Raw genomic sequence first — 23,672 nt, 5'->3', positions numbered from 1 at the left:
GTATTAATTCAATTTTGTATCCTTCTTTAGTTCTTAACATTTCATAAATATTTTTCCATGTTATTAAATATCCTTGAAAACATCATCTTAGTGACTTCATAATATTCTGTCAGTGGGTATAACTGAATTTAACCATTTACTCATTATTGGATATTTTGTGTGTTCACAGTGTTTGGCATTTTATATAATGTTCTAGTGAACATCTTTTACTTTGTCTAAATATTTACTTAGAATAGAGTCTTAGAAATGGTATTAGAGTATGAATATTTTTTTAATAGATTTTATTTATTTGAGAGGGGGAAGGGAGAGAGAGAGAGAGCACAAGCGGTGGGGGGGGAGGGGGAGAGGGAGAAGGGATACTCTCCTCTGAGTGGGGAGCCAGACATGGGGCTTGATCCCAGGACCCCGAGATCATGACCCCAGCTGAAGGCAGATGCTCAACCAACTGAGCCACTTAGGCACCCTAAGTATGAATGTTTTTTAGGCTCTCTATTTCATATTGGCAAAAGGCTTTCCAGAAAGGATATACCAGTTTTTATTCCTGTCAATAATAGATGGGATTATATGTTTTATAATGTTCACAGTCGATGATTTATAAAACTCTTATAATTAGAAGAACAAAAAATGAAATGTCATTGTTTTAATTTCCATTTATTACAAAGTTTAGACTTTTTTAAGTCAATAAAATGTAAAAAATTGAATTACAGAATCATATGATGGAAAAGGATAAAGTGAATACATTGGACGTTTCTGGAATGGAGAATACAGAGAGAGAGAACCCAGAAGCTGAGACTGTATCTAAGTGAGTATTTAGGAAGTAGAATAAAAGTAGTAGCTTTTAAGAATGACTGTAACAAGTTCTCTACTGGATAATATCTGAATTTTATTTCCATTTAGTGTATTTAAGTCTTCTTTTAACTGTAGGTGTGTTGAAAAATTTCAGTAGTGCTCTTTATGCTACTGGAGAAATAAATTATCGTATGGATCCATTGGGTTTGCAGTTAAATTTCTTCTTCAACTTATTAACAGGATTTTAACATAATCTTGTTAGATTAATTAATAGTTAAGATACATGTTTCTGGATAGTTTTATTTATAGCAGGAGGTTTCAAAAGGGAATATTTAACTGGGAATTCAGATTCAGAGTAGGTCTTATTCTAATATGAATTTGAACCATTGGATTCTGGACTGTACATTTATGCCATAATCTTTGTCTAGTGCCCCGGAGGTGTACATTACAAACTAGTATTTTTAGTGGAGAATGGTATTGTCTGTCAAGTGTAGATTTGTCCAGTTTTGTGATGAAATGATTTTTATAGTTAGGGTTCTAGGATTATATCTGTCCCAAAGTGTTAAAGTATAGAAACAGGAGTTATCTAAGAGGATGTTTTTGAGGACACTTGTAATTTTTTTTTATATTCCAAATGGTTTACTTATTCATACCTTGGAGAAGGGAATACTGAAAGCAAACATGTGACTTCAGAATAACCATAATTCTATTCTTTTGTAGTTCTAGTTTGAGTCAAAAAATTGGTCTGCAGGAAGATGATCAAACAAAGGCTCTTAGACCAGCACGACTAATGAGGGGCCGATTGCAAAGGCCAAAGCCAAATGTAGGTAAAGCTGCTGAAAGAAAAGAAATTCTTGCATCACAGGAAAAAAATGAGGCCAACGTAAAAAAGAATGAAAGTGAATCCTGTATTGCTAGAGATGTAAGTACTCTGATTCTGGCCAATTTATTTGTTAAACAAGTACTTAAGCCTTCTTTTACCCCCTTCTTTAAACAGCAATACTGTACAATTGTGTACATTATATATTAAATTTAAAACCAAAATCTCAGAGCCAGCAGCTCTGCTACTTGTAAAGCCATTTAACTCTCAGCAGTCTGGATTTTGAGCATTTACATAATGGAGATCTGCTTTGATCTTATTACCTCATGTTTGACTTGCCTACACCTCCCTATCATTTAGATGTTTGAATTATGCTTCCTTTTTGAAAATATAGCTAGATATGTGAATTTTAGCTCTGGCTTAAACAGAGTAACATGTTAAATAGAATTCCAGGAACAAAGATGATGAATTTAGGTTATTTACGTAATAACTAGTTTTTGTGATAAGGGTAAGAGTTCAGATCATAGTTTGATTTGAATTTCTTTTGTTATAATTCTCAAGGTCTATGCTGTAATGATACTAATCAGAGGACAGACCCCTGGGAATAATTCTAATAGACAAGACTGAAGCACTGTAACTTGCTTTCTGATTAAGAGGAAAAGAATGGGGGCTTTGAGATAAGGTAGAAGGTGTAGCTTGTAAAATTTTTAAAGATACTTAACATTAAGAAGTGTTCTTTGAATATCATTTTATAATTTTGAAATGTTCACCATTTTCCTTGTACTAAAATTGGACAATATTTTCAATGCAGTTTTTTATAAATGGGTATTTCATTGTGAAACCTTAAAAATATGTTTGTTGTTAAGAGTCCTGAACAAGTAGAAGATCAGTCATGTAAAAATGCTGGCTTTGAAGACATCACATTACAGTCTGAGAAGGAAGATAATTTATTTCAAATGAATGTTAATGAATGTGTAAGGTAAGCATCATCTTACTGGTTATGTAATCTTTGAATTTTATATAAAGTTTTAGAAATATTTAATCAATTTTTAAAAAGCAAATCAGGTTGATATTTGTGTATCAAATGACATTCACAAATATAATTTCACTTTTCAGGACAATTTATGTTACAGCTTTCATGTTAATTTCTCAGTTATTGGTGATTTGATGAGTTGATTTACTCATCATAAATTAGACCTGAATTAACATGCATATTAGATTAAATATCTATGTCCATATGAGAAATGCAACTTATTTTCTTACATTTGTTTCTTTGGGATTAGATTGATCCACATATGGCCTTTATTTAAGGTTCACATAAATTTTATGTAAAACCCATATGTAGAAACCCATACCTTTCCTGGCCACATGTCGCTCCTTATATTTGTTATTTCCCCTCTGGAGGATACCAAACAAAATTGATGGAATTATTGCTATACTTTGGAAAATGTTTTTCCTTTGGAAATAGTCAATGTACACAAAAGTAGTGAGAACAGAATAGTGGACTCCTGTGCACTACTATGTAGTTTCAACTATTACTAGTATTTTATCAATCTTTACATTTAAAGTCTGGTCTTTCTTATACTTTCTTGTTCAGATCATACTTCAGTCTGGCTGTTTGAGATGCTGGTCAAATCTGGCCATATAAATGTGTTGTTTAACTCTTATGGCAAGACATATGTCTGGATAAGACATGAGAGGGGCCAAGAGATAGGAATAGTAGACACAAGTTGGTTTAGCTCCAATGCAGAGGCCTGGAGACTCTTAGCCAGTATTTGGGAAGGATTGTGTGGGTGACAATTAGAGACTGTTCAGAGCCAGTTGACTATTACTCTAATTGACCTTATTGGTAGATTTCTCTTTATACACGTCTCTGTATGAGAAGATATATTTATTTTAAAAATTTATAATTTCAAAACATGGTTTTTTTTTTTCCCTTCTCCTTTAATTTTTAGGTTTTACTCAGAGATGCCTGAGGCTTTCTTAATCTATTTTTTACTTTTTTATTTGAGAATTCCTGGTCTTTCAGTAGTATTTTCTCAGCCATCCTTTCTTCAGCTGGCAGTATGGTTTAAAATTTGATTGTATGTGTGTTTTTTTTTAATATATATATATAGTATTCAAGAGGATAATAAAGTCCCAGTTCCAAAGACTCGATTTCAGAAACCAAAGCCAAATATAGGAAGAGGAGCTAGAAGAAGAGAAATTTTCTCAAAGGAAGAGGTGTCAGAGGAGATTGTTGCATCTGGGCAATTCACAGCACCTTTGAGAGAAATTACGAGAGTTGAAGAAACCTTACCAAGCGAGAGGATATCAATGGAGGCTAATACTACTAAGGAAATGGAGTCATATTTAAAAGAAACTGAAAGAGACAACCCTCCCAGAGAGAAGATACCAGAAATGATGGACAACACTGTGGAAATGGAGACAGATTTGAAAGAAACTGGAAGAGAGGTTTCCCCAGGGGACACTGTATCCGAGGTGTCTGATGTCACTGAGGAAACAGTGATAAATTTGGAAGACACTGGAAGAGAGGTTTCCCCAAGGGACACTGTATCAGAGGTGTCTGATGTCACTGAGGAAAGAGTGACAGATTGGGAAGAAACTGGAAGAAGAGAAATATCCCTACAGGAAAATGCCCCGGAGGTCAGCACTATAGATGAAATAGAAACAGGTTTAGAAGAAACTGGAAGCGAGGTTTCTGTAAGGGAAAATGTACCAGAGATGGTTGATACCACCGAGGAGAAAGAGACACATTTGGAAGAAACTGAAAGAAAAGAAATAGACACAGATGGAAAGGCCCCACAGGTCAAGACTCAAGGTGAAATGGAGACAGATTGGAAAGAGATTGAAAAAGGAACTTCCCTGAGGGAAAAGGTACTAGTGGGGATCAGTGTCATAGGGGAAAGGGAGATCGATTCGAAACAGACTGGAGAAAGAGACCTTTCCCTGATGGAAAAGGTGTCAGGAAAGACCACTCCTATTGAAGAAACAGAGGTGGAATCAAAAGAAGGTGGAGGAGACATTTCCTTGGAGAAATGCATATCAGAAGAGATGAGTGCTCCTGAAGAAATGGCTGCAGATTTGGAAAAAACTGGAAAAATAGACATTCCTCTAAGGGAGAATGGAGCAGAGGAGACTAGGACCTCAAGACAAACGGACACAGATTTCATGCAGAGCAGTACTAGTTGCTGCAGCACTGTGCCTTCACTAAATATCAAAGTATGTATTTTTCTGTTCTTTAGAAAAACTATTTTTCAACACTTTTTCAGAGAAAAATTATCAAAATAAAAACCAAGATTATTGCTTTTAAATCCCACAACATTTAAAATCTCTAAAAGCTTGAAGTCTTTCCCAGCCCTAAATTCTGTGTGTTAGGACCTTAAAGAAACTATGTATCTTAAAAAAAAAAAAACAAACTTAAAAAATATTTAATTGTGGATAACCATTCTTAATGTCATTTTGAAGTTACTCTTAGCTAAAAGGAATGTAGGGAATTGAACTGAATTAGTGCTAACTCTAGGATGAACATACATTAGAATTATTTCTTTTGACCAAACATCTTTTTCAGTTTTTATTTCCTGTCCCACTCCACTTTTATTTTATTTTTTAGATTATTTATTTATTTATTTATTTATTTATTTATTTATTTATTTATTTATAGCGAGTGAGCGGGGGGCAGAGGGAGAGAGACAATCCCAGGCAGACTCTGCACTGTGGGTGGAGCCTGACATGGGGCTCACTCTTAGAACCTTGAGATCATGACCTGAGCTGAAACCGAGTCGGATGCTTAACTGACTGAGCCACCCAGGTGTCCCCCACCCCCACTCCACTTTTAAATTTTATTTTATTTTATTTTTTAATTTTTAAATTTTAGGTTATTTTAGAGAGTGAGAGAGAATGAGAATAGGGTAGGGGCAGAGGGAGGGAGAGTGAGAGAATCTAAGGCAGGCTCCATTCTCAGCATGAAGCCTAATGTGGGGCTTGATCCCACAACCCTGAGATCATGACCTGAGCCGAAATTGAGAGTTGGATGCCCAACTGACTAAGCCAGCCAGGTGCCCCTAAAATTTCCTTTTATTAAGTTTTCCAGTGGGGCTGCTTGGCTGGTTCAGTCGGTGGATCTTTTTTTTTTTTTTTTGCATGGGACTCTTGATCTTGGGGTTGTAGGTTTGAGCTGCACGTTGGGTGTACCGATTACTTAAAATCTTTAAAAAAACCCAAAAGTTTTCAGTTACTTGAAGTTCACACAATTGTGACATTTTCCATTTGTGCCAATTTACTGTGGTTAATTTCCTGTGACTATTCCTCTAGAACGTTAGCAGTGAAGTACCATCCATGGTGCATAGACCTGAAGAAGAAAAAAGAAATTCTGAAAAGGAACTGTCAAATCACTTGAGTTGTTTGAAGACTTCTTTGCAGACTTCTGAACCTGATAAAACAGAAGACCAGGGGATGCTATCTCCAGATGTTCCAGAGCAGTTTTCAGATACTAATTTAAGGTACAAGTATATTGGTCTGTGTGCTTTTAAAGACAAAGCATCTATTTTTTTAATGTTTTTAATTTATTTATTTATTTATTATTTTTTATTTTTTTAAAGATTTTATTTATTTATTTGACAGAGATAGAGACAGCCAGCGAGAGAGGGAACACAAGCAGGGGGAGTGGGAGAGGAAGAAGCAGGCTCATAGCGGAGGAGCCTGATGTGGGGCTCGATCCCATAATGCCGGGATCACGCCCTGAGCCGAAGGCAGATGCTTAACCGCTGTGCTACCCAGGCGCCCCTTAATGTTTTTTAAAACATTTTTATTTATTTGAGAGAGAGAGAGCAAGAGCAGGGAGAGGTAAGGAGAGGGTGAAGCAGGCCCCCCTGCTGAGCAGGGAGCCCGATGGCGGGGCTTGATCCCAGGACCCTGTGATCATGACCTGAGCCAAAGGCAGATGCTTAACTGACTGAGCCACCCATGCGCCCAAGATGAAGCATGTAAAGTTATATTTTCAGATATCAGTAAGGTTTCAAACATATCATCTATAGCATAGTGTTACAGATTTTAAGCTTTGGGATAATTGGGAGAGAATTTTGAGGTCATTGTGACAGTAGATTGAGAGGATTACTAATATCAGAATTGTATGTAACACATACTCCTAAGTCAATATGGGTGTGAGAACCCGTGTTTTCTCTTTGCAAAGATGTTAGGCTTATACTTCAGTTGTATTCCTCATATTTTTCAGGATCTACCAAATAGTCCAGTTTGTTTTCCTGTTAAGAATTTAATAATATTTACTGCCAATTTTTCAAGTCGTCCTAAGACTCTGTTCTCATTGCCCCTTCAACTTGTTCTAAAGTTTGATAATCCTTTTTCCAAAAGCAAATCTCTTCCTCAAGAGCAGAAGCCACTTGAAGTTAAACCAGCACGTTTTGTGAGAAGTCGATTCAAAAGACCAAAACCAAACTTAGCAAGAGCAACTTTAAAGAGAGAGACTACAGAAGCAGAAAAATATGTATCTGGGAAGAAATTGGAAACTGATAAAACTGAGGCTGTTGTGGTCCAGCATAGCAGTGAACGGATGGACACGCTCCCTTCTCAACATGTGAGTGCTATTCAAGGTGGATGTTGTTTGTTTTAGCTATTATGGTTATGAAAGTAAAACAACTGGGATTAACATTTAACAAATATTTTCTCATATAATTTCTGCTGCATGTGATACTATTCTTGCTATACTTAATGTGGCTCATTATTCCATGTGGTTTTGTAAGAATCTTGTATCTCTCATGATGGACAAGTATGTCATGGAAAGGAATTTAAGAGGCCTGGGATCTAAGTTCTGATCTTTATTCATCGTGTGACCATAGCCACATAATGCAGCTAGTTTCTCCACAGGAAAAATGAGTTTGATAGTCATTCTTTATTTTACTTTATTGTTAAGGTGAATTAAAAAGTTAAAAGCTTGGGGCACTTGGGTAGCGCAGTCGTTAAGCATCTGCCTTTGGCTCAGGGCGTGATCCCGGCGTTCGGGGATCGAGCCCACATCGGGCTCCTCCGCTGGGAGCTTGCTTCTTCCTCTCCCTCTCCCCTGCTGTGTTCTTTCTGTCGCTGGCTGTCTCTCTGTCACATAAATAAATAAAATCTTAAAAAAAAAAAAAAAAGTTAAAAGCTTGATAGGAGTTAAAGGAGGTGTTTTATTTAATTTGTTAACTTGGTCCATAACGATTAAGACTGTGTGATATAATATCAAAAACTTTGAAAGGAAATGTTAACACTCATAAGTTGAGTGTTCTAAATATAAAAGTACTTTTTTGGTCATACAGATAGCAACAGGTACATGAAGAGATATCAGCATAATTAATCATTAGGAAAACGCAAATCAAAACCACAATGAGCTATCACCTCCCACCAGATAGAATAACTAGTATCAAAGAGACAAGAAATAGCAAGTGTTGGGAAGAATGTGGAGAGAAAGGAACCCTCATGCACTGTTGGTGGGAATGTAAATTGGTGCAACGACTGTGGAAAACGGTATGAAGGGTCCTCAAAAAATAAAAAAAAAATTACCTTATCCAGTAATTCTACTAGTGGACATTTGTCCAAAGAAAATGAAAAGACTAATTCCAAGAGATAGATGCACTCTTACGTTTATCATAGCATTATTTACAATAGAGAAGATAGGAAAGCACCAAAGTGCCCACCAAAAGATGACTGGATAAAAAAGATGAGTTATGTGTGTGTGTGTGTGTGTCTCTGTGTGTGTGTGTATGTATATATGTGTATATATATGTATGAGTTATGTATATATATATTATGTATATATGTGTGTGTATATGTATACATACATATGTATGTATGTGTGTGTATACACACACACAATGGACTGTTATCCAGCCATAAAAAAGAATGAGATGTTGCCATTTACAGTAACATGGATGGGCCTAGAAGTCCATTTTGCCAAGTGAAATACTATGCTAAGAGAAATGTCAGACAGAGAAAGACAAATACCATATAATTTCCCTTACATGTGGTATCTAAAAATAAAACAAACAAAAAAAAGAAAGAGAGGGGCGCCTGGGTGGCACAGCGGTTAAGCGTCTGCCTTCGGCTCAGGGCGTGATCCCGGCGTTATGGGATCGAGCCCCACATCAGGCTCCTCCGGTATGAGCCTGCTTCTTCCTCTCCCACTCCCCCTGCTTGTGTTCCCTCTCTCGCTGGCTGTCTCTGTCTCTGTCGAATAAATAAAATAAAATCTTTAAAAAAAAAAAAAAAAAAAGAAAGAAAGAGACTCAGATACAAAGAACAAACTGGTGGTTGCAAGAGGAGAAGGGGGTGGGGAGATAGGGGAAATAGGAAAAGGGGATTAAGAGGTGCAAACCTCCCTGGGCCCCTGGCTGGTTTAGTTGGTAGACCATGCAACTCTTGATCTTGGGGTTGTGAGTTTGAACCTCATGTTGGGTGTAGAGATTACTTAAAAATAAAATCTTTAAGAAGCACAAACTTTCATGAAATAAGTAAGTAACAGAGATAAAAAGTACAGCATAGGGAATATAGGTAATAATATAGTAACATATGTATGGTTATAGGTAGCGACTATACTTACCGTGGTGAATACCGAATAATGTATAGAATTGTTGAATCACTGTGTTGTACATCTAAAACAATAAAACACTGTATGTCAGCTATATTTCAATAATAAAAAAAAGACAAGTTCATAAAAAAATAAAATTATGTGTTTTTTAAAAAGTGCAATTTTGGATTAAAATTCTTTTATGTTTTATTTTGATTTTTTTAAAAGATTTTATTTATTTGGGAGAGAGAGAGAGAGCACGTGCGCGTGCATGAGAGGGGGGAGGGTCAGAGGGAGAAGCAGACTCCCTGCTGAGCAGGGAGCCCAATGCGGGGCTCAATCCCGGGGCTCTGGGATCATGGCCTGCGCTGAAAGCAGACGCTTAACTGACTGAGCTGCTACCCAGGCGCCCCTTCTTTTATGTTTTAAAATGGCTTAGTTCTGGGGTGCCTAGGTGGCTCAGTTGGTTAAGCGTGTTCAACTCTTAATTTTGACTCAGGTCTTGATCTCAGGGTCATGAATTCAAGCCTGTTGTGGAGCCCATTTAAAAATAAACAAAATAGCTTAGTTTTTACAATGCTTGAAAATTTGTACTTTTTCTTCATGATCTTATATTTTTAAAAGGTATATCTTTTTTTATTGATTATTTTACCTGATTATTAAAATTTCAAGTTGAAAAAATATGTAATCTAAAAAGTGAGAGTCCATTATAATGTCCTATTTCTACCTCCCAAGTTAATCAGTCATATAGCTGTTTTGAATATATCCACCCAGCCTTTTCTGTATAGATATTTATATAAATAATAAAATGTGTGGATATTTTCATTGTTTTCCAAAAATGGTGTTATAACTTGCCTTCTTATTTTTTCACTGAACATAATATTGTGAATATATTTTTGGATCAATATATACAGATTTATCTTCTCAGTGGCTCTGGACTGTTCCATTATAAAGAACTTATAATTTATTCAATACCCTACTGATAAGTTTGTCTTATTCCCAGTGTTTTTGATTTTGTTCTTGCTCTCTTGGGGGTCTGTTAAATGGGTATAGTATATATCTTTGTATGTACTTTTCCGTATACTTACTTGAGTATTTTCGTAAGATACATTTCTAGAAGTAAATTTGCCGAGAATTAAAATTTTTAGTAGATACTGTTCTATTGTCCTCTACAGAGAGACTTTACCAATTTATTTTGCTAGTAGTGTATGAAAGTTCCTGTTTCCCTATACTTTCATCAACCCTCGAAATTTTTCTTATCTGCCTTTTAGGATATGGCTTCCCTAATGACATCAAGAGAAAAAGATAAATCAGGTCAGAGCGAGGAGGAGACTGTAATATTACCATGTATACAGACTGAAAAGGACCTTTCACCTTTGAGTTCTTGTGATCCTGAAGAGAAGTCTCAGCCTACACAGGCCCAGGAAAAGGAATTAGTTGTTTCTATGGGGTAAACAGTCATACTTCTTTGAAAACCTAAAATATATGTATATTTAAAAAAAGAAAGGAAAGGAAAATCTAAAATACGAGAGAGAATTCTTTCAAGTGTTTCTTCATTGTCATTAAGATGTGTTAATGTATTTTAAAAGTGAATACCAAGAATACTTGGTTTATTTTTATTTATTTTTTTATTATTTTTCAAAGATTTATTTATTTATTTATTGGGGGGGTGCTCAGGGAGGACTGGCAGAGGGAGAGGGAGAGAGAGTCTTAACCAGCCTCCACAGTGAGCACACAGCCCTATGCGGGGTTTGGTCTTAGGTCCCTGCCATCATGACCTAAGCTGAAACCAAGGGTTGGATGCTTACCCGACTGAGCCACCCAGGCGCCCCAAAAATACATGGTTTATTTTTATTCATGTGTCAGACTGCCTAAAATAGGAAATCACATTGAGTTAACTTCTAATGGTTGCCTGCTCGTATTCACTATTAACTGCTCAAGGTTTTATACAAATTATTGCCTTTAAAAATACATGTATATAAAGATTGTATTCATTATCTCCTTAAAAACTGTAGTAGAAGGGTGCCTGGGTGGCTCAGTCAATTAAGTGTCTCCCTTCAGCTCGGGTCATGATCCTGGGGTCCTGGGATCGAGCCCTGCTTCGTGTTCTTTGCTCAGTGGGGGGAGCCTGCTTCTCCTTCTCCCTCTGCCTCCTGCTCCCCCTGCTTGTTCTCTCTCTCTGTCAAATAAATAAATAAAATCTTTACCAAAAAAATTGTAGTAGAAGACTTATTTGCCGTTTTAACCATTTTTTATGAATATGGTCTAGTGGCATTAATGCTCATTCACAAGAATGTACATTCACATTGTTTTTAAACAGTTAAAACATAAATCTCCAGAACTTTTTCATCTTCCAAAACTGTAACTTTACCCATTAACAAGACCACCCCATTCCCCTTCTTCCATTCCCTGGCAACTACCTTTGTACTTTCTGTCTCCATGAATTTGAATCTTCTAGGTACCTTATATTCATTACCTTTAGAAAATTAAAATAATGATTTTTTTTAAAATAAAAAAAATACGTATTTATCATCAAAGTAATTTGATTTTCCTCTAATGGTATAGAATTTTTTTGTAGTTTGTTAGGGAAGATTCAAATTTTTTGTTTTTACAGTAGTTTTCACTTTTTACAGTCCAGTTCCCTCTCTTTCTCCCTGTCCTCTCTTCTAGGGCTCATAATACAAACACTGTCCAGCAGGAAGTGAAGGAAAGCGTTATCCCAACTGCTCGAACAGTAAGGAGCCGACTTCAGAGACCCAGACCAAACATAAGAAAGACTGGACGGAGGCAAATAGAAAAAGGTGAAGCTGAAAGCATAATTAAGGAAGAAAGAACAATAGTACAAAAAGATGAAACTAAAAAGTTCTTGACTGTGGTAAGTTATTGTTATGTAATTGGGCCTTTTCATGCGTGTTAAAATATGAAATGGCAGCTCAGACCGGGTTTAGGATATAGCCATCTGACACTTACTCTCATCAGTGAGTATATAACATATCTAGTTCTGTTCCAGTTTTACCATTCTGGATTTTTTTTCCTAACTAATGAACCTATTCATTATGAAAATGTTCAATTAATACAACATATCATAATGACTGCCCCAGTGTTATCACCTTGAGGTAACCACTGAAAACCTTCTGATATACCTTACTGGGTATATCTCCATGAACACGTGTGTACACTTAATGTAAATTTAAATAATAAAATCTCTGGGGCACCTGGCTAGCTCAGGTGGTAGAGCATGCAACTCTTGATCTTCGGGTTGTAAGTTCAAGCCCCACATGGAGTGTAGAGATTACTGAAACATAAAATAATTTTTTTAAATTATAAAGTACATGTGTACATGTTATTTTGTGACTTATTTTTTACTTAATATATATTAAGTGACTTTTCATGTCTAGAAGTACAGAGATAAATCGTTTTTCATTGCTGCATAACATTCTGCTGTTTGACAGTTTAACCAATCTTTTGATTTATCTTTTGGTATAAATCTAAGTAGTGTAATGCCCTTTTCAACAGATCTTGTTTCTTTCGCCTTCTTTTTCTCTGTCTGCCAAGGGAAAATCTAGATTTAAAGCGATGTAATCCTTATTTGAAACCTCCCTACCCCCAGAAGAAATCATTAAACTTTTTTTGGAAAAGATCATTAAACTTTTTTGGTGGTGGGGTAGGGGGGTGGTGGGTGTTCACAACAGATAATTATTTAGTTTTTAAAGTGTTCTGTAAACATAATAATTGCAATAATTCAAACTTTCTCTCTGAATTAGTTTTATTTTGGGCAGCAAAACATGAACATCTCATACCTAGTTTGACTCTTAGTTTTGAAAATCTCAGTACCTTTCTTAATGATTGAAATATTTTAGGAGTTGTGTTCAGTTGTTAAAAAAAAATGCTACTATTCTTTTGTCGTTTTAGCCAAATTCTCCAGTTGGAACTGAAATTGAAGTTGTATCCTCCGAAGTTTCAGAAGGTAGAATGAATGAAAACCAGAGTCACATGGTTCTTGTAGAACCTCTTCCTCTTAACAGAATAAATGTTTTAGATGAAAAGATGAGGTGAGTTTGCTTTTAGAAAAGCATAAAACTTTCTAAAGATAAAGGTTGAATAACTTGATATCAAGAAAATTTTGTGAAAGGATAAAGCAATACTTTATTATGAAAGAATATTTTAAATATGCTTCTTTAAATACTGTAAGAGTTGCATGAATGATACTCTCTTAATTTATAATTTCTCCACAAAGTTTGGTGAGCCTCTTCATTTTTTATTTTAAAACTATATTTGATAGTAGACAGAAGTTCTTAAGTTCTTTGAATATTTAGAAATTTATATCCCACTAAAATTCATAAATAGGAAGTGCAACAAAGTACTTAATATATGCTATATTTAGAATTGTGTCCCCAACCAAATGGTAAGAATGGTATCTTTTAAATGAGTTACACTAGAAAGGTGAAGCTATTTCAGTACTATTACTTTTATTTATTATTTATAATCTTTATTATTACTGATACTACTTTTTTAAAAAAAGATTTATTTATTTTAGAGAGTGCATGTACTTGCATGCGTGTGAGTGAGCAGGGAGAGGGGCAGAAGGAGAGGGAGAGAATCTCAAGCATTCTACCCACTGAGTGCTGAGCCCCAGGCAGGCCTCAATCTCATGGCCCTGAAATAATGAAGGGAGCTGAAATCAGGAATTGATTTCAACTGAGCCCCCCAGGCACCTTGATACTACTTTTTGATTAGCATTGATCAAAGAATGCTTCATTGCAAGGGTACCACTGGAGAGAAGACCCAAAAGAAGTTAAGGAACAGCAGGTCCAGGAGATGTCTAGGGGGAGAGGGAACAGCAGCTCAAAAGTACTTGAGGCGAGAGTATGCCTTGCTTGTTTGAGGAAAAGTAAAGGGAGCTAGTGTGAAATAGGGGGAGAGAGAGGGAGAGTAGTAGCTGTAGGGAAGGGTAAAGGCTGACCAGGGAGAATGGCAGATTATATAGGACCATTGTAAGCAATTTGATTTTGACTCTCAGTGAGCCTTTAAAGACGAGGGACCGTCAAGGTCAGCCTCCTAATGCTCTCATTTATAATTGACTAGGTAAACCAAGAGGATTTAAATGGATTGTTCAAAATAACATTGGCAAATTAGTTTTTAAACTTAAGTTTTCAGGATTTATGACTTTCAGACTAGCAGATTCCTGTAGTTATATAAGCAGACCTTCCTGAAAGAAACTTTACATGTTTCAAGAGATTTATGCTGAACTTTTGTGTTTTTTAATGAGAGAAATCAAACTTTTAGTTTATTTATGGAAACCCACACTCTACCCTCACCCCCTTCTTTTTTTTTCTTTTGAAAACCCTTTTTCTACTCATGAAATTTATTCCAGCTGTTCACTTTATCATGACAGATACTTTCTTCAGAGTAAAAATCTTTATAGTTTTAAAATTAGGTTGTTCTTGGGGCGCCTGGGTGGCACAGTGGTTAAGTGTGTGCCTTCGGCTCAGGGCGTGATCCCGGCGTTCTGGGATCGAGCCCCACATCAGGCTCTTCTGCTGGGAGCCTGCTTCTTCCTCTCCCACTCCCCCTGCTTGTGTTCCCTCTCTCGCTGGCTGTCTCTATCTCTGTTGAATAAATAAATAAAATCTTAAAAAATAATAATAATAAAATAAAATAAAATTAGGTTGTTCCTAAGTCCAGTATTGCCTTGTCCCTTTTGACTTAAGTAGCACATTAAGTTTATGTATGTGTTGTACTTTTACTTGCTTTTGTAGAATCACACTTGACTGTAAATAGCTTATGTTAAATATAACCTATTTTCCTAAATACATTGGCCTACGCTGTAATGTATTTAGCCAGCATCATAACCTTGTTGGAATTTCCTGTGAACTTCTTTGGTGTTTCACTGCCAGAAGAGCTTTGCAGACTTGGAACATTTGGAAATGTAACTAAGTACTTACTCTTCTAGGTAATTTATTAGAAATATTACTTAAGATTAGTCTTTAATATAGATCTTTCAGAGAACTACTGATAAATACTTACATACCTAATTTTCTTTATAATATCCAGGTTTATATTAGTTTTAAACTTCCCAATTCAGAATTCAGATCCTTGCCAGTAATTAAAATATTTTTCAGGAAAACTTAAGATACAGCTTTTCACGGGTTGTCTTGGGAGCTATACCTACTCTATTGAATGTTAAACCTTGTCTTTTTCTGATTTGGCAGATGCAAAATGATTATATTGAGATCCTATGACACTGGCTGTCAATAAACCCTTTTCTATAAACTGACAGGTCTGAGATGGGAGAACAGACTCTGGCTTTCAAGCCTGATCTTGAACCAGAAGGACCAAGGATATTGTGACCATTGTATATTTGTTCATGCTTCAGAGCCCAGTTGAAGATAGTTGTTTGAAGTACCATTATGAAACCCATATTCAATACTGGCTTTTTTTTTGTATCTAGTTATTTCTCTGAAAATTATTTAAAGTACCGTGACACTATACACCAGAATCAATTAGTGAAAGTAAAAAAAGATTAATATTACCGGAAACTATTTTCCAGACTGTACAGAAAATGGAAATTATAAAAGCTTTTACATTCTTTTTATCAGCATGTGTGGTTTCATTTTATGTGCTTGGTTTTATTTTATTTTTTTAATTTTTTTTATTTTTTTAAAGATTTTATTTATTTATTTGACAGAGATAGAGACAGCCAGTGAGAGAGGGAACACAAGCAGGGGGAGTAGGAGAGGAAGAAGCAGGCTCATAGCAGAGGAGCTTGATGTGGGGCTCGATCCCATAACGCCGGGACCACGCCCTGAGCTGAAGGCAGACGCTTTAACCGCTGTGCCACCCAGGAGCCCCTATGTGCTTGGTTTTAAAGCCAATTTATATACAGTCCTGTCAACATAGTTTTGGTTTGCATTCAAAATTGTTTGATACAACAGCTGTCCTATCAATAAGGAATTCTGATTTTGGTTTTTCATCATGATTTGTTCTTCATTCTAGACATGAACCTAAAAGGTCTATTCCTAGTCCAACACATCTGGTAAGAAGGCAATTCCAAAAGGCTAAGCCAAATTTGAGAAGAGTACATGGTAAGAAAGAGGAACCAGGCATAGAAAAAGACAGAGCAGATCAGAGTGAGGCAAGGAAGCCAGAAGATAATTTGCTGCAGCCAGGAGATTCTAACACCTATCTCCTTCAAAAAGTAAGTTAGAAAAAAATACTTTTTGTCAGTGGGCTCTGTTTTGTCAAGATCATGAAGGAGAGAATTTTAAAAACAGTTTTGTCTTTTGTACTGTAATTTTATAAAAATTGAGTGACCTAATATTATAAAAAGTTAGAAACCAGTCACTTGTGTACGTGTAAGCCTAGAGCTTTAGGCCCAGCCACCGAACCAAATTATCATAAAGATTGTTTCCATGGTAATATTAGCTGTTTCTTCTTAAATTTAAGGAAAAGGCTGAGTTTTTGACATCTTTGGAGGTTTCAGCAAGAAAAGATTGTGTAGATTCCACAGAGTCCAGTTTGGGCAAAAACGATGCTCATTCAGAAGCTGGACCATCCGGAAGTGTTGAAGAAAAAACTGTAGGGGATAATTCTGTGTCCTCAGTTGCTGAAGAACAGTGTCTCAGTAAACTATCAAGGTAAAGTTTCGTTTAACAAGTACTTTCAGAATAAGAAATAAAAATAACTTTGTATGGATGTCCTGCCATAACTTATTGGTAGAGTAAAAAGATGGTTTGTTAGCAGAAGTGTAGATTGCTAATTACAGGTCTGTTCCATTACCACTTAGTATTTTTATTTACTAAAGTTTACCTTTTTCTGATGTTCTTAGGGAGATTTTTCTTTCCTGCATTTAAAATTTCTGGATATTAGACATGAGCAGAAGCCTGACCAGAGAGTAGTATCTATTACCTAAATAATTAAAATGCTAGTTCAAGTGGGGTCACAAATACAGCTGAAGGGTACTCATGTTCTATAGTTTTTAAGGAAAGTGGAAAAGAACTTAAGTTCTAAAAAAACGACATTGTTCTGATGGATTTTCTGACTTCCCTTCTTTATTTTAACCTAGTCTGTTTACCCAGTAGGATACACCAGTATCACTTCTTTTTGAGCTCATTTTGTTTTACTGGACCGTTTTCCTTTTCTCATTTTCTTCTAATAATTTCCAGTCTTGTATCTCATCTTCACTTAAATAGCAAGGAAAAAATGGCCCAGAATTAAAAACTTACTATGAAAAATATGTAGGTAAAGAACTAAGAATGCATTTTGAGTAAGAAACTAGTAGTAATAGTACATTTCTTTCTTCATTTCAGAGAGTAAGTTTTTGACATAATGCGTTGTGGACATTTTCATTTTAATGGCTTGAAGTGGTATTTCATTCTGAAATTTTGGTTTCATTAAAATAGCCTTCTCCTTGTGCATGTAATGACTGTGTTGTTATTTTGATTAAACATCCAGCTCTCCACAGCTGTTAAAAGAATCAAATTACTCTAAAATTGGTCTGGATCGAAAAGCAACGGCCTCTTCTGCTTCTGAGTGTGAGGTAGATCATACTGGAAGGAGAATGCATCGCAAGATGAAACCAAGTGTCACCAGAGGACGTGGATCAAAACGAGTTCGAAGTAAGACCTCTAAGAAGGAACCTCGAGCTTCCAAGGCCACTCTGGTGACTCTTCGGGCTTCACAGGAAGAAGATGAAGATGATGATGAAGATTTTGAGCCTGATTATGAAGATGAAAGTTATCATCTTGCTCCAGAAGAAGTAAACAAAGCTCCAGTTTTTGTTCCCATTGGCCTCAGGTCTCCCGAACCTGTTCCTGCTCAGATCGAGGAAACGATGGAAGAGGTAGTGTTTTTTGAAATCTTGGAACTTTGTCTTTTTTTTTTTTTTCTTTTAGTGTATCATTGTTTCTTCTTAGCGATTATTAAGATTTGAAAAGTTCGTTCTCTAAATAGCCTCTCCCAAATGTAATTTGTATGAGGCCTCCAGGATATCTGAAGGAATCAGTAGAAGGAGCCTCCTGTGATTACTTAATCTCTGTGACCCAGGCCCACAATTAACCTCTATGACCCAGGCCCACCATGAGGTAGTCACTGTAATAACAAGAATCGAAATCTAATATCCTTTGTATGTGGAGGCTGCTTAATCTACTTTCTGATTAATTTTTCTTTTTCAATTTGGCAGCTGTTTTCTGTTAACTCTCTGATAGGCTGAGGCTGGTTGGTAGAGAATGTAGAGAAGGGATATGTTTCTTTTTGTTTTTTTTTTTTTCTTTTTAAAAATTTTGGTAAAATACTATCATGGAAATTTTATCATAAAATTTATCATCTTAGCCATTTTAAGTGTGTAGTTCAGTGGCATTAAATGCACTCATATTGTTGTGCTACACCATCACCACCATCCATCCACAGAACTTTTTTCGTCTTGAAGAACTAAAACTCTATCCATTAAATGGTAATTTCCCATTACCTCCTCCCCTCTTGCCCATGGCAAACACCATTCTACGTTCGTCTTTATGACATTACTGTAAGTACTTCACGTAACTGGATTCATACAGTATCTGTCCTCATTGTGACTGGCTTATTTCATGGAGTATAAAGTTTTTAGGTTTCATCCATATTGAAGCATGTGTCAGAATGTTCTTTTTTTAAGGTTGAATAATACTTCATCATGTATCTGTACCACATTTTGTTGATCTTTCATCTGTAAATGGACGGTTGGGTTGTTTCCACCTGTTGGCTAGTATTTCAGAGAGTGCTGCTGTGAACGTGGGTGGACAAATCCCTCCTCTAAACCTGTTCCCAATTCCTTTGGGGATATACCTAGAAGTGGAGTCACTGAATTATATGGTAAATCATACACCAATTTTTACTGTTTTGAAAAACTGCCATACTGTTTCCGTAGCAGTTGTATCGTTTTATCTTCCTATCAGTAGTGTACTAGGGTTCTGATTTCTGCACATTCTCACCAGCCCTTCATTTATTTGTTTATTTATTTATTTATGGATAGGAGATGGAGAAACATAGTATTTCAACTTACTTTGTTATAAGAGCTCCTTTTTTGCCTCTTGGTCTAGTATTCCAGCTTTGTTTCTGCCTCAATTTTCAGTAATTTACTTGGCTTAAAGAGCAGCAAAATTGAATCTCTTTTGTATTAAGCATTTGTGATTGTTTCTGAGTCATTTGCAACAGAATTAGGAGTTAACTGAGGTAGTAGTGATGATAATAGCAAAAGAAGTAGGAAACTTAAACCAATTCAAGTAATGTTGAATCCAGAATTAATGGATTATTGGATCTGTAACAACATTTATGATGAATGGAAGTCCACAACCACCTTTATTTATTCACTGTTAATAATCACATACTAAATGATATAAAGTGAATGAGTTAGAGTGGTTGAAACTAAATAAAAATGATGCAGAATGAAATTTCTTATAACTGAAAGTTCAGAGTTGAAGATGGTGAATTTACGTTTTATTTGAAACCAAGAAAATGCAAAAGGAAAGTTAATTTTTTGCAGGGACAGCTGGTTAACACTGCATGAGAATTCATTTAGCTATATGTTTTGTATTTTACTAATTTCGTTGGTTGAAAGGCACATTGTTAAGTGAAAGAAGTCAGTTGCAAAAGAATCACATAATCACATAATTATCCGTTCATATGAAATGTCTCAAACAGGAAAATCTATAGAGATAGAAAGTAGATTAGTGGTTTGTCATAAGGATTTGGAGATGAGGGATTAAGAGAGTGATAACTAATGGATATGGAGTTCTTTTTTGAAGTGATGAAAATGTTCTAAAAGTGGCTGTGGTGATGGTTACACATACCTGTGCATATTCCAGAAACATCAAATTGTACACTTTACATGGGTGAATTCTTGGTATGTAAATCATGTCTCTATAGTAAAGCTGTTTAAAAAAAAAATAAAGCTTTGAAACTGGATAGTGCCTTAAAGAACCAACTTTCAAATATCTACAGTATTTCCATTTGTCATCCATTCTCAACTCTTCAGAAAATATTTTGTTTTTTCAAGTCATTTTAACTGTCTCATTTCATCCCAGCCCTATAGGGTAGTAGCAAAGATTTTTCTCTAATATTTGCTTCTGAGGAAACAGATACAGAACACACGAGTGTTACTATAGTAATTATATCACGAAGGCAGATTTTCATCCTTGACTCTTTACTCACTTTCTATTGAGTCATAGTTTTTTGTACTTATCTCTCTGTAAATAAGAAACCAGATTGTCTTATATATAGTCTAGGAGATAAATCTTATTCCCGTAGCCCCCAGATTATAGGGATCTATGACCAAAAAATGACTATGTGAGTAAATGTGAATGAATTCATGTTTTCACATGTCCATTGCCATGGCTATCGTGGTGGTGTGCGAGAGGGTAGTTGCCTTGGTGCAGGGGTAGATGTGTGGTAAATCTTTTTAAAGTGCTTTCAACTGATCTTTATTACAGCACTGAAGACATTGTATAGTTAGATAATTGCATGTCTCTTGTCCTCCGATTGTGAGTTCCTTGAGGGCAGGGACCAAACTACCTTATTCAGCTTTGTACCCTTGTATCTGTAGCCTTCTAGTTTTTAGGAAGCACTCCATAAATGTTCACAGATTGATGAGAGAAATTATGGGAATGTGGAGACAAAGTGGAGATAGTAGAAAGTGAAGTGCTAGGTACTAAGATTACCTTGGAAATTTTGTTTACTGTTTGTAAGGATCACAGACCCCTCCAAAACCTTAAATGTTTTATTTTGCTAAGTTGATGTCAATCCATTTAAGAATTACTATATTTCAGTTTTTAATTGTGTATGAATGTGGGTTGTTTATTCAGTTTACCACTTTATTTTACTTAGTCATTTTGTTTTACTGGCTGTAGTATGCCGAAAAGAAATAATGAAACTTCTCATTTTGACAGCTTGAAATAACTGTGAATGTACCAGATATAGGCATAGCTGTTGTTGAACATCCGCTCTCAAACACAGATGTGACTGCTCAGGCAATGAAACAAGAAGAAAATCTGAAGGCATTACCTGTTGTAAGCATCCATTTTAATATGTTTTGTTTTTAACTCTTTGTTTACTTTCAAAAGAATGGAGGTTTATTTTGAAAGCTTTGAGTTTACAAGCCATTCTTATTAATTTCTATCATGTAGGGAGCTCTAAGTATGAATAGTAGGAACTGGTGAATAATCCATAGATTTTGTATTTCCCTCGGAAAGCATTGATTTTTGGGTGTGTGTGCATGAATCACTCAATATCCTTATAAACTTAGGTTAAAGTTCTGTTGCATTAAGTCTATATTAAATAGAAATTAGTTAAAATATATTTACTTGCATTTTGTTTGGTACTCTTTTCCTTATTTGGTATTTCTCTTGTTTTTGGAGAAGCAGACTGGAAATTATATTTTTTTAACAACTTCTTAATTTTTTTATTTTTTTAAAGATTTTTATTTGAGAGAGAGTAAGGGAGGGAGAGAGAGCACAGAGGGAGAGGGAGACTCCTGGCTGAGCAGAGAGCCCACTGAGGGGCTCGATCCTAGGACCCTGGGCTCATGACCTGAGCCAAAGGCAGGCACTTAGCCAACTGAACCACTAGGTGCTCCTTTTAACAACTTTGTTAAGATACAACGCACACACCAAATAAGTCACCGACTGAAAATGTACAATTCACTGGTTTCTTGTATATTTATAGATACGCGCAAACATTGTAACAGTCAATTCTAGAACATTTTTGTCACCTCAAAAAGAAACCTTATATCCCAGAGCAGTTGCTCCTCATTTCTTCTCGACTCTCCCCAGGCTTAGATAACCAGTAGTCTACTTTTTGTCTCTGCAGATTGTCTGTTCTGGATGTTTCATTTAAATTGACTCATAAAATATGGTCTTCTGTCTCCATTGCCATGTGGTGATCTCCCTGTATGTGTGTCTCTGTGACTTTTTTCTTCTAAAGACACCGGTCGTATTGGATAGGGCCAACCCTAATCCAGTATGACCTCCTGTTAACTTTTTTACATCTAAAAAGGCCCTATTTCCAAATAAGGTTACATTCATGGGTTAGGACTTAAACATATCTTTCTGGGTGACAGAATTCAGTTTACAACACTTGTTTTCTGTTTTCTTTTTCTTTTTAAAAGATTTTATTTATTTATTTGACAGAGAGAGAGAGCACAAGCAGGGGGAGCGGCAGGCAGAGGGAGAAGGAGAAGCAGGCTCCCCTCTGAGCAAGGAGCCCCAAGTAGGGCTCCATCCCAGGACCCTGGCATCATGATCTGAGCCGAAGGCAGACTCTTAACCGACTGAGCCATTCAGGCGCCCCAGTTTACAATACTTTTCAATCTAGATGTCTTTTATATCTATTGCTTACCTAATTGCCCTTGCTAGAACCTCCAGTACAGTGGTGAACAAAAGTGGCAAGAGTGAACATTTTTGTCTCATTACTGGTCTTAGAGGAAAGTATCCAGTCTTTCACCATGATGCTTGATGTTAACTATGGACTTTACATGGGTATTTCATTTTTATCAAATTGAAGAAGTTCTAGTCTTTTCCTAGTTTGCATGACAGTATTATCATGAAAGAGCATCGGAAGTTGTCATATGCTTTTTCTGCATCTATTGAGATGATCATGTGATTTTTACCTATTTATTATATTGATATGATGTATTACATTGAATTTTGATGTTAAATAAAAAAATTCATCCCTGGGATAAATCCTACTTGGCTATGGCCTGCAGGTTTTATATGTTGCTGGATTTGGTTTGCTCATATTTTATTGAGGTTTCTTTGTGTGCAAATTCATAATAGATAATTCTATTTTCTATTACGAATCTGACACCAGATTCTTGTGGTGTCAGGAGCTGAAGTCCTGTTCTTCCTAGGAAGAAAGCCCTTCCAACTGGGGCCTACAAGGGGAAAAGACCCTATTTTCTTAGTTGCAGGTCCTGAGCTGGGGCCTCTGCTTCACTGAGCTGAGAAGGAGGAGGGAGAGAGCAGTCTTACTTCAAATACCACAAACTCTCCACTTCGTTACTGTAGTTTTATCAGTTTTCTCAAAAAGATGTTTCTTTTGTCCTAGGACTAGAGGCTTTAAATGTTTGTTTTTAATAAATTTTACCAGTTTCACTGGGGAGAGGGTCAGCAGAGCTCCTTGTGATGTCATATTGGACATAAATCTTGTAACTTCTTAATTTGTTAAAATTCATTTAAGTTTTAAGCCATCTAGTGTAAAAAATTGTCAGTATTCTTCAGTCTTTGGTTTCCAGTGTTTAAAACTAGTGGCAGATATGACTGAATTTGAAGGATTATGAAAGTGAAGAAGTAAATTAAGAATGGTAGGTCCACTTGGTAATTGTGATATGATTAGAGTTAAAAATTTGCATGTAATACAAGGAAAAGGTAAAATAAGGAGCAAGAGACAAAATAACTTGGCTTTTAAATTATTTCTGTTGATGAAATGTTATGAATAATTGTATAGGGAAAAAACAGTTTCCACTCCTTTGTAATCAAA

At 35.9% G+C, this 23,672-nt stretch overlaps 1 protein-coding gene across 1 annotated transcript in view; it reads left to right on the top strand.

Moving 5' to 3' along the window:
• BDP1 (B double prime 1, subunit of RNA polymerase III transcription initiation factor IIIB) overlaps positions 1–23,672 on the top strand; it is an 81,644-nt gene that overhangs the window by 34,013 nt on the left and 23,959 nt on the right. Inside the window, exons 14-26 of the mRNA XM_008691317.2 lie at positions 708–802; positions 1,510–1,711; positions 2,476–2,588; positions 3,727–4,831; positions 5,924–6,111; positions 6,980–7,202; positions 10,439–10,617; positions 11,838–12,042; positions 13,080–13,219; positions 16,164–16,365; positions 16,614–16,804; positions 17,622–18,009; positions 21,086–21,205. Coding sequence (XP_008689539.2) covers positions 708–802; positions 1,510–1,711; positions 2,476–2,588; positions 3,727–4,831; positions 5,924–6,111; positions 6,980–7,202; positions 10,439–10,617; positions 11,838–12,042; positions 13,080–13,219; positions 16,164–16,365; positions 16,614–16,804; positions 17,622–18,009; positions 21,086–21,205 — 3,351 coding nt within the window. The remainder of the gene's footprint in view (positions 1–707; positions 803–1,509; positions 1,712–2,475; positions 2,589–3,726; positions 4,832–5,923; positions 6,112–6,979; positions 7,203–10,438; positions 10,618–11,837; positions 12,043–13,079; positions 13,220–16,163; positions 16,366–16,613; positions 16,805–17,621; positions 18,010–21,085; positions 21,206–23,672) is intronic.

Source organism: Ursus maritimus, unplaced genomic scaffold (genome assembly GCF_017311325.1).
Source record: "Ursus maritimus isolate PB19 unplaced genomic scaffold, ASM1731132v1 scaffold_5, whole genome shotgun sequence".
In the NCBI taxonomy this organism is placed as follows: Eukaryota; Metazoa; Chordata; class Mammalia; order Carnivora; family Ursidae; genus Ursus; species Ursus maritimus.
This window is presented reverse-complemented; position numbering and strand designations above follow the sequence as displayed.